The sequence below is a fragment of the Artibeus jamaicensis genome, unplaced genomic scaffold, assembly GCF_021234435.1.
Source record: "Artibeus jamaicensis isolate MK-2021 breed Jamaican fruit bat unplaced genomic scaffold, CSHL_Jam_final contig_525, whole genome shotgun sequence".
NCBI classification, from domain to species: Eukaryota; Metazoa; Chordata; class Mammalia; order Chiroptera; family Phyllostomidae; genus Artibeus; species Artibeus jamaicensis.
The window spans coordinates 8,683,119-8,694,513 of NW_026521874.1; the positions used below are offsets into that span (position 1 = coordinate 8,683,119).

Sequence of the window (11,395 nt, forward strand, 5' to 3'; positions counted from 1 at the left end):
GTTCAATGGCCGGTCAGGAATGTATGTATCTCTCAATCTCTCCTCCCCTTCCTTGCTCTCCAAAACCAATAAATATAAAGAATAAGAATTTTTTTAAATAAAATATTTGTGGTATTAAAAAACAGAGTAGGTCAGTGGTCACCAGGCGCTGGGGTGGGGAGGAGTGAGGAGTGGCTAATGGGCGTGGGGTTTCGGTCTGGCCCCGGCCACACCTGCAAGGCTTGCAGCCTTCTATTCTGCGCAAGGGGTCACGGGGGCAGGGGTGGTTGAGGAGAGTGGCAGAGAACAGGGGTCAGAGACCCCCCTCGGGGAGGAGGCAGGAGGAGACTGGGGGCGGAGAAATGGGCCTGGCCTCTTATGGGAGGTCCAGGCTCCGCCCCCGGCTCTGGGGGAGGGGAGCCAGGGTGGTCAGGGCTGCTTGAGCCCTAGGCCCAGTGCCTAAAGTCTGGTGGTGAGGGCCACCTAAAACGTCACTTGCTCCTTCTAGAAACCATGCTGGCTCTCAGGGGTTTGGGGGACCTCATGGACTCCTGCACAGCCAACCTGTGTCCACTTGACCCTCACCATTCATTTAGAGACGTTAACTGAGCGTCTCTGGTTTGCCACACACCTGCTAGATGCTGGGGTGCAGACGTGAAGACACAGGTCACCTGGCTGGGACCCAGGATAATGAGTGCAGAGAGTCAGCTTGCCAAGGAGCACCCAGGTGGGAGTGGGGCTTCCAGGCTGTGGGATGGGGTGGGGTGGGAGGTGATGCCTGCTGGGAGCTGGGCTGGGGGCTGGGAAGCTGGGGGTCTTCCCTGGCACAGGCAGAATGGAGAGAGCTCAGGGAGCCCCAATTCTTCAGCAGGGGTGGAAGGCAGCCAAGGAACGGGGAGCAGGGGGTTGGGCAGGGGTGGTCCCACAGTTCTGGCCATAGCATTCAGCCTTCACCCTGACCTTATGGAGGACGATAAGGCCGGGAACAAGATCCCATGTGCCTGGTGATAGGATGGAGGGTGGGTGCAGATGCTGGGGCTGAGGACCCCATGGGAGACACGGGCAGGTTCAGCCGTCCAGGTGCAGGGGCAGGGGTGGGGGTGGGGTTGGGAGAACGCTCAAGACACAGTTGGAAGGAGCAAGGACAGTTGAGAGCAGGCCCCTGCTCTCTCCGGCGGCCCCCAGGGATCACCCTGCCCACCCCCCCAGAGGCACCAGGCCTGAATGCGGGCCCTGGGACACCAAGTGGCATCACTGGGAGAGTCTTGGTGGCTTTCGAGGCCCCTGACACTCTCCTGCTGCAAGTGTCCTGATGGACTGGCCAGGATTCCACCCGGGGAACAGGGGGAGGTCCCGAGCACAGAGGTGAGGCAGGCAGACTCAGGTGAGCTCACGCTGCTGCCAAGAGCTGCGTGAGTGTCCCAGCTTCCTGTCCTACGCACCTGCCTGCCTGGGGCCACCCACTCCCGCTCCGTGAGGCAAAGATAACAGCGCCACCTTCACGGAGCTGCTCACGTGATGAAAATCCACCAAAAGCACATGGCACGAGGCTCTACCATTCAACACCCACCTGTCTGTCAACTGGTGAATGGTCCTCCACGTAATGTACCGATCCCACCACACACACAAGACATTCAGTAATGACACATGCCACATGGATGGACCTGGAAAGCATGCATCTAAGAGAAAGAAACCAGTCACCAAAGCTGAAGCGGCCAGGACAAGCACATCCGCTGAGACAGAGAGTGGATCAGCAGTTGCCAGAGGCTGTGAGGAGCAGGGTGACTGCCATTGGGCATGAAGTTTCTTTTGGGGGGAAGAAGATGTCCTGGAAATACTGGTGCTGTTTGCACCGGTCTGGCTAAGGTGGTACATTTTATGTGAGGGGAATTTCACCCCATTTAAAAAATTCACGTGTACGCCTGGCACTGGACCTGGCGAGAGGAGCGGGAGACACTGGAGGTGGCCGGAGAGTGGTGATTCTGTCCTAAAGCAATAATTCCCCTGGCACCTGAGAGGCTCTTCATCTGGCTGCAGGCTCCGCGGAGGGAAGAGGCAGCTTGTTGCCTGCCGCCTGGGGCTACAGCCAAAGCAGTGACTCATTCTGGGCCTCCTCAGCAGGGAAGGGACCCGTGGGGAAGGGACCCGCCCTCACAGGCCCGGCACACAAGACGCCTCACAGCGCCGGCTGCCCAGCTCCTCTCCTTCACCTGCCTCCCCCTGGGAAGCCATGTGCCCAGTGGGTACACGTCATGGACCACGCCTTGCTGCCAGCATTCTAAAATAGACCGAAGATGCACTTGGGTGCACTTGGCCTCGAGAAGGGAGTTCTCAAACCGAATCCTGTTCTCTAAAGCAGACGCAGCAACTAGGCTAATTGCTGGCTTTGATCCAGCGCCTTCAAACCCTCGTCATGCGAACTTCAACTGACTTTGTAAGTTCAAACGCCAAGGAATCCCCGGCATGAGTTGCCCCGGGCCCACACCAGCATGGTGTCGGCATTTACTGGGTTGGCCAAAAGGTCCGTTTCGTTTTTCCCATGAAATCAAAGACATATTTTTCATTTTCACTGATAACTTGACTGATTTGGATATTCTGAGTATGTTGGCTATCTCTCGCTCTTGGCTTCTAGTGGGGAGAGGCCGGGGGTGCTGCTAAATACCTTCCAAAGTGTAACACGGCCCTGCAGCAAAGGCCTAGCTGGACAGAATGTCCATTGTACCAAGAGACTTCACAAACCACTTCTGAATCGTTCAGTCAGTGACAGGCGGCACCTTCGCCCCACACGGCGCAAATATTTTTTTGTGTTTCAGTTGTGTTTTTACCTCTCTTGAGATAAAGCATAAACTGAAAACATTGCCTGTTTTCTGCCACCTTCAATTTTAAAATGGTTGCATCATAATTCACACACTCATGTGGTTTTTTTTTTTAATGCACGCTGATAGGACAGCTGTCCCAACACGATCTAACAAAATCATTTCTAATGACGTTAAAGACAACTCGTCGTACAGAAAAAAACTAAGTGACCTTTTGGCCAACCCGATATTTTCATCTCAGGCATTGTGCACCTCAGTTTTGTTTTGAATCTCTGGGTTTTTGGGGTTTTTTTTGGTTTTTCTACACAGGCGGAAACCTCCAATTCTCCAGACTGCAGGGAGAGCTGGGACAGAGCAAAGTGACTTGACTGAGAGACTGTCCCTCCTCCCGAGCAGTGAGACAAAAGAGGTGTGCAGTAAGCTTTATGTTATTACAAAAAAAAAAAAAAAAAAAAAAAAAAGAAAGAAAGAGAAAAAGAAAGAGCAGTATTCCATGACCGAAGTAGAGAATTTGAAAAGCATACAGGACGTATACAATGTTTTTAAAAAGTCACTGGAATCAGAAAACTTAACAGTCAGGTTCAGGCAGCAAGGTTGTAATAGCTGAAGAGAGAATTAGTGAACTGGAAGGCAGAGATAAGGAAATGACCCAGAATGCAACACAGGGCAACACAAAGAAACAATGAAATAAAGGTAAAGAGGCATTTAGCACAGAATGACACAATCTTACATATGTCTTACAAGAATCTTCGAAGAACAACAAGAGAAAGGAGAAGAATACTATTTTCATGATGGAAGGCACAAGTTGTCTTGAGACTGAAACAACATAAAACATTCCCAGGCAGCATATACAAAACAAAGCCACACCAAAGACACGGTGTAGTAAACAATAAAAACCTAAAACACAAAAGAACACAGATGTCTACAAAGAAACATCAATTAGACAACAGAGCTGGCGACTCAACAAGAGAACAAAGTGCTAAAAGAAAACACGCAACAACCTTGAATTTTATACCCAGCCAAACAATCATTTGTCTATGTATGGGGGGGGGGAGGCATTTTCAGACAAAACGGACAATGCACAGACTCATTGAAAAGTCTATGGAGCCCTGGCTGGTGTGGCTCAGTGGACTGAGCGCCTGCCTACAAACCAAAGGGTCACTGGTTCAATTCCCAGTCAGAGCACATGCCTAGGTTGCAGGCCAGGTCCTCAGTAGGGGGTGCACGAGAGGCAACCACACATTGATGTTTCTCTGCTTCTTTTTCTCCCTCCCTTTCCCCTCTATCTAAAAATAAATAAAATCTTTAAAAGAATAAATAGAAGAGAAAAATCTATGGAAAGATAGATTATATAAGAAAACTAAACCTATATAACAGAAGAGTGGCAATAATTAACAAGGTCTGCACAAGACAATAAAACCAATACACACGTTTTAGAAATAAAGAAAATGCACTGGAGAGCGCTGCACGTGAAAGCACATCAAGGTCCCTGATCAACAGGACGAGGGCAAGATAATGACTGATTTCGGGCCCATCAAAGATGGCAGACATGCCAGAAATGGAATAAATTACTGAAGAAAGTTATAGAATGCCCTCAAAGGGGAGCAATATAGCTGGTTTCTGAAGAGTTTCTCAGAGAAACAGTTAGTGCCTGCCAGCCACCTTGGAACACTTACCAGATGTCAAGAGCATTACTCACTCCATCGTAACAATAGCCCTGTGACACAGGCCCATTTTACAGACGAGGAAACTGAGACTCGGAGGCAAAAGTTACTTGCCTAGATGTTAGGGAAGAGCAGCACCGTGAATCAAACCCATATCTATCTGCTGGTCAAGGCCAAGGTGGTAGGAGGCGAATGTGTACCCATGTGCGACTCTGGCTGAGGTCTCTGGGATGCACGTGAGAAGAAAAAAGCACTCCTGAGACCTACCAGGTAGGCGAGGCCTGAGAGTGCTGGGCACTCGCTCAGGGTCCTTTAATCATTAAGCCATGGGTGCAGGTGTCAGGAGGAAACACCCTTCCAACCTCGGGGCACAGGGGAGTCACTGGTGGCAGCGGCCCTGGCTTCCCATCGACGCCTAAGACCAGCCACAGTGCGGGGTCTCCCACCCGGCCGCCTGCCCTCTCTCCAGGAGGTGCTTCGGCCTGGAGATCTGACCGCTCCCTCTCATTTCCCAGAACGGAAGACCCACTTCTGACAACCTGCCAGTCCCCAAAGGTCACAACGCTGGGACAAGAAAGGGCCTTTTGTTCTAGCACTTAAGTGGCTGCCACCGGCAGAAGTCAACCTTCTGGCTTTATGAATTAATAATAAAGGTAGAGCAGGAGACAGGCTGGCTGGCAAGACTGGGGTGCCAGGCTCCTCCCTGTCACCTTGCTCAGGGCCACCGGCACGGGCGGAAGGGGGCCTTGCCTTCCCTTCCCAGAGCAGTGGGCACTTGGAGCAGGAAAGCCTCACTGCCCTGGCTTCAGGTCAAAAGCGTCATGTGCACCCCCGAGGCGTTCTCTCTGCCTCTGAGCACTGATTACATTTGTGCGGCTTTCTGGGGACCATTAACTCACAAAATATCCTGTGGGGGTGGGAGAGGCAAGAAGAGAGGATGCACGAGGGACCTGATTACTACTTGTCTGTGGATCTGGGAAGTTTTGGAACGGACGGCCGACCGCTCCCACGCTGAGAAAACACATTCTCCTGCAGCACGTGGGGCTTATGTCATGTGGGAGAGGCAGCTGGGGTTCACGCCACGTGGGAGAGGCAGTTTCTCTTGAATTTGAAAAGGAGGCAACCCCTCCAAGGCCCGGTTCTGAGTCTGAGCGCCACAACTCGGCATCGAAGCGACCTTGAGCAGTCACTTCATGCGCCCGAGCCTCAGTTTCCTCACCTATAAACTGGCAACAAGGACAGTCCCGCCCTCCTTGGGCTCCTGAGGATGAAGTGCCCCAGGAAAAACAGCAGTCGTCTCATTGGCAGCTGGCCAAAGGGACCACCTAACCAATGCCGTGTCTCCAACAGGCTGGAAATGGTTGAGAGGGCTGCTGCCTGCCCGGACCAGGCAACTCAGGAAGACCACACAGGGCAAACGCCAGGACCCTCGGCCTGCAGGAGGGGCTCCGTGGCCATTGCTAAGGTGGGGGTGAGGTACGGGGCCCAGGAGTGGAATTCGCTTACTACCCAGTCCTTGCAAAAGCTTCCCAAACCAGCCCGCACATTTCCCCTCTCGGGAAAATGGGCAGGGAGGTGCGGACACCCCCACCTCACCAACGAGGAGAGGGCCTCCCTCCTGAGGTCTGGACCACTGTCCCCGGGACGGCAGACCTGTGCCCTCCTCCCTGTCCCCCACCTTCCCCCAGAGCTCAGCCTGCGGGGACTGGTCTTCCTCGGGCCTCACAGACGTGATTGTCCCTCCCTGCAGGGAGCCATGGTTTCTCATTTTTCTAAAAAAACTTTAAGCACTTTTATTATTATTTTCTTACTGAGGTTATGCTTTATATGTGACGGAATACATCCTCACTGTTTTTGAGAAGCTGCCGAGGCTGCGGGGCCACGCCCCCCCGAGCCACACAACTCACTCCTGCAGCCTTCTTCATGGGGTTCAGAGATGCCCCCAGAACCCCCAGTTACAAGCCACTGTCCACTCCAGAAGAAATGGAAAGGGATCCGGGTGGGTGTTTTAGCCTTTCAGCCTCACGTGCCTTGGCAATGACAGGGACAGCACAGTGGCCTGGTCAGCCAGTCCTTCCCCGCCCCCCCACCCGAGTCCTGAGCATCTGGAGGGCTGGGGGGGCACCCGATCCACCAGGGTGTCCAGTGCCCAGAGCACAGCGGGAATGTGGCACGTGGTGAGCGGGGCGAGGCCACGGTCCGGGGCCACAGGGCGACTTTCTAACCCAGGAGGATTGCCCAGCGGCGAGAATCCAGTGGAAACTGCACCCCCATATCCGGTCCCTCCTCCAGTGTCAGGGTCTAGGGCTTGGACCAGGAACAGAACCCTGACTCTACTCAGAAGCCTGTGGCAAGTCACAGCATCTCCCAAGACTTGATTTCCTCATCCATAAAATGGGCTCCCAGTGTTCCTGGGAGACTCCGTGGGTGAACAGGGATAAGCCCCATGGCTCAGTCCAGCACTTGGCTAACGACTATCACTGGGTAAACATTAGCTGTTACCAGTACCCAGTCTGCACTCAAAATCTGGAAGATTGTTTTTTGTTTTTTTTTTCCTTCCTTCTGGCAGCTTCTTCAGAGACTTGCCTGTGGAGCTGTTTTGGAGCCTGAAGGAAAAAACAGACCCTTCACCTTTCCCAGAATCCTCCTCTATTATTTCCTTTCCAAGTTCAGGAGCAGGCACAGATGGGGGGACCGGGTGGGGACAGGAAGTGGGGCTACCTCCAGGCCAGCTCAAGGTGGTAAAAGGGGCCGGGCTCGGGTGAGTGATTCCTAAGGAGCCTTTCTTCCTGTCCAGGGACCATCTGGCACCTCGGGATGCATGCAGGCTGGATCAGATAGGCCGGCGCTAAAGTTGCCAATGCGTTTCAGAAATCTAAGTCATCAGCTGTCTTGGCTCAGCAGTGATGGCTGGGAATGCTTGTTTCTGTTTTCAACCAATCCAAGAGACTCCACCCGGCAAGGGGAGTGGGCGTGCAGCCCCGACGATGCCCTGTGTGGGCGAGCTAGTGCTCAGCACTGTATCTGATGGAGCTCGTGCAGCGTGGAAGCCAACATGATGCATCTCGAGGAGGGAACGAGAAAGGCTGGGGTCGGGGGCTGGGGAGGGCCCCGCGAGGCCAAGGCCAGCTGGTGGGGGCGGGGGCGAGGGACTAGGTTTTCTCCTGGACAGAGGCTCCCGGGCAATACTCCTGGGTTTACCAAGTCCCAAGGGTGGTCACCCCTTTAATGTGAACCCCTTGTGATCTCAGCAAGGACCACGCGCTGTATTACAAAGGTGAGAAAGCTCCAAGATTCAAGGGGGCAGCAGGTGACTAACTACAGCAGGTTGTCATATGTGCTGGCCTGGGAGGGAATGGCCTGGGATCCCCCTGCGGCTGCGGGACCCTGAGGATGGGCGTGTACCCCACAAAGGTCAGTTGGAGAGGCAGCAGCCAGGGATGGCTTTCTGGGAGGGGACGACAGCTCCGTTGAGCCCCAAATGATGTAGACAGAGTGAGCTTTGTGAAGAGACAGAGGGAAGGGGAGACGTCTGCAACCTCCGCCCAGGGTGGGGGGGTCCCCGAATGTAAACACCGAATCCTGCACAGTAATTTGGCACAGTGCCGTCACACTGTGGCCGAGGCAACAGCTTGTGCAAAGGCCCAGAGGTGAGAAAAATGTACGGACAGGCTTTTCCTACCCCTTTTGGGTTCCTAGAAGTTGCAATGAGAACAGAGTGGTGGCAGGACAGTGGCTTGGGGACCCTGTGACCCCTTCCTCTACTCCTGCACTTAGGAGCTGTGGGACTGCAGGTAGGTTGCTTTACCCCTCTGGGCCTCGGTCTCCTCATCTCTAGAACAGCATATCGCCACCTTCCCTTGAAGATTATTAGGAGGACTCCGCAGCGTGCACGCCGAGTGCGCAGCACAGAGCTTCACGCCCAGGGACTCCATCGGCACCCTACGCTCGCCCTTCTCTCGGTTTCCAGATGGAGTTCTCAGGAAGGGCTGGGGCCGATCCTGCGGGACAGCCCAGGATCCAGATGCAGCCCCAAGGCCCAGAGAGGCAGAGTGACTCGCTTAAGGTCACACAGCCAGAAAGAAGTGAGACTTAAGATTTAATTTTAGCTGTGGCTCAGAGTGACCGGGCTGTGCCCATGTGTTCACAGCATGGCGAGCAACACCAAGCATTCGCCTGAAGCCACCATTGGGCTCTTGCCACGAACCGAGCCCTGACTGTGGCCGTGACCTCAGCTCATTCCTGCCACAGTACCTTTGCTGTTGGGGTGCCCTCTGCCTGACACGTGGCTTCCACTGATGGAAGGGCTGGCCCCTCCTCATTTGGGTTTCTGTTCCACTACCACCTCCTCAAAGAACGTGACCCTGCCCCTCCCCCGACTCCCACACCTCCACATTGTCTCCTTTACAGGAGCTGATGTGATTACCCCGTGTCTCCCCTCAGGAACACCAGCCTCTCCCTGGTCCGTATGTACTCGCCCAACAGGTGCCAGTGCCCAGACTGTGCCAGCCCATCTTAGAGGACAAGGGAGACCTTTCTCTCTCCTCACAGTTCAGAAAACTGCAGGCATTCACCCTCCCCCAGCACCCCTCCCCTGACCCCCTTCGGCTCCCTTCCTCCCTTTGGGGCATGAAACCTGCACCCCGGCCTGGCCAGAAGCCACATCCAGGAAAGCTACAGAGCAGGAACACTCAGCATCTGTCACCCCCTCCCCCCACAGACTGGGGACCCAGGAAACTGACAAGCTTCCCAGCATGCTCTGCAGCTCCTTCACCTGTCAAACCCACAACCAGCCAGAATTTCCCCCACACTGCCTGCCTGCCTGCTGTGGGGGCTGCCTCAGAAATGGGGGCCCGTAGCCAGCCTACCCTTCTGGGGGGTGGGGGGTTCCCAGCTACAGAGCGCCCCCACCTCCACCAGTCCAGATACAAGGCGGTGAGTGACAGCAAGAAGAAATGAAAACAGGGGAAACCCAAGGAAGTCCGGGAGAGGGGGTCCTACCCTCCGTTCGCCTGGGGGTTGAACTGGACTTTATGAGACATTTTGAAGAAGTAAAATAGGCACAATGTGGTTCGAAATGAAAATATAAAAAAGTTTACAGTGAAAAGGTCACTCCCCCTTCATCCTTCCGACACAACCCCCCCATAAATATTCCTTATTCTCACTGCCTTCCAGAGTCCTTGATGCAGATAAAACAATTACAAATACATACTTAGTCTCCCTCCCTTTTTAAAAAGAGTCCCGTATGATGTATTACTTCACACCCTTTTCCCCTCTGGTTGCTGACAGTTCTATATTTGTACACAGGAAGATGTACAGACAAGTGTGGGCGTGTGTATGCACGCCCACACACACAGTCCAGCTGTTAAGGGGTTTCTGTAATTTCCATCCAATTATCCTGGAAAGAGGTGCTCAGATTGGGGGTCAGGGAGAGTCACCGTTCAGCCCAGGCGCACACACGGCTGGTTTCCTCTGGGGACTGACGACGGATGCTGGCCATGGGCACTAACTCAGAGCAGGTGCCGGCACCGGCTCCTCCTCCATAGACATCATTACATCTGCAGCTCCCGACTCCTGAGCACCGACCAGGTAGGTACTAGCGGAAACCCCACTCCAAAGAGAAGGAAACCAAGCCTCCGAGAGGGACAGCGACTCGTCCCAGGTCACACAGCAAGGAAGGAAGTGGTGCCCGCAGGTCTCACGCCATCTGTCCACCTCAAAGCCAACGTGCCTGCTCCCCGGCCCCGCTGGTCTACAGTCCACACTCCTCTTCACAGCCGGCGGCACCCCGCCCCCCAGGTCAAGGCCCGCGGTCAAGTTTCCAGCCGGGCTGGACCTGGGCAGACAGACAGGTGCTTCCCCACCCCAGGTTCCTGGGGTCACCTCAGCCCGCGGTCCCGCCTCCCGGTGCATCTCGCCTCTGCGGGGCCCGGGAGTCCCAACGGGCTCGAGGAAGGTCGCGGGGCTCCTGCTCTGCGGGCGCTGCCTCGCTTCGGCTTCCCAGCTGCCCGGGGAGCTGCGCCCACCTGAGCCCATTTCACAGACGGGAGGACACAGCCTCAGAGCCTGGCTCCCACCCAGCTGCCGCGACTTCAAAACTTTCCGCCCCCTGCGCATCCTGAATGCAAACGACTTTCAGGTGCAGGGCGCGCACCAGCCCGGCGCTCGCTCTCCCCGCCTCGGCGCCCGCCCTGAGTTGCTGGGGGTGGGCACTGGACCCCGCTCCCTCCCGGGTCCGCGGTCCTCAGGTGCCGAGGTTCCCCGCTAACGTCGAGGGCACCCGACAGGGTCAGTGGCCGCGGCACTTACTCAGCATCGCCGCGGGGCTCCTCGCCGCAGCCTGCAAAGTGGCCGGCGGGAGCCCACTGGAACGCGGGGGAGACTGAGGCGGAGAGGGCCGGCCGCCCAAGGTCACGCAGCAGGCGGCGCGAAGCCGGGAGGGCGGCGGCGGGCCGGGGTTCCCCGTGCGAACCTTCTGACGGTCCCGGCCAGTGTCCCCGAGCCCGTCCCCCGCGAGATACTCACAGCCGGTCTTGCCCACGAGCTCCCGCACCTCCTCGGACGCGGAGTGGGCAGCTCCCATGGTGCCCGCTGCGGGGGCGCGCGTCCCTCGGTTGGCGTCGACTGCGCAGCGGCCGGTTCGGCCTCGGGTTCAACTCGAGTCAGGACGCCGACCGGTCTGAGCCTCGGGTTCCGCGTGGGGCGGCAGCGCGGCCTCTTATAGCGGCAGGCGGCGGGGCGGCGCGGTCCTAGCGCGCGCCGACTTCGCGCACTGCGGGGAGTGGGGAGCGCCCCGCCCCAGGGCCGGAATGGCCGGGAGCGAGGTCCAAGGAGCCCACCTCCGAGGTTCTTCAGTGGCTACAGCTGCAGCTTGGCGGGTCGTGTCTCGCCCCTTCTGCACCTCTGCAGGCTCTGGAAAGAGGCAGGTGGGAGCAG

The 11,395-nt window shown here is 56.0% G+C and overlaps 1 protein-coding gene across 10 annotated transcripts in view; it reads right to left on the reverse strand.

The window, feature by feature from the left end:
• Positions 1–11,177, reverse strand: part of TESC (tescalcin) — a 50,678-nt gene extending 39,501 nt beyond the window's left edge. For all 10 annotated transcript variants that reach the window (XM_037156109.2, XM_053669727.1, XM_053669725.1 and 7 more), the window contains exon 1: positions 10,985–11,177. In XM_037156109.2, coding sequence (XP_037012004.1) covers positions 10,985–11,042 — 58 coding nt within the window. In that variant the 5' untranslated portion in view covers positions 11,043–11,177. The remainder of the gene's footprint in view (positions 1–10,984) is intronic.
• Positions 11,178–11,395: the final 218 nt, after the last annotated feature.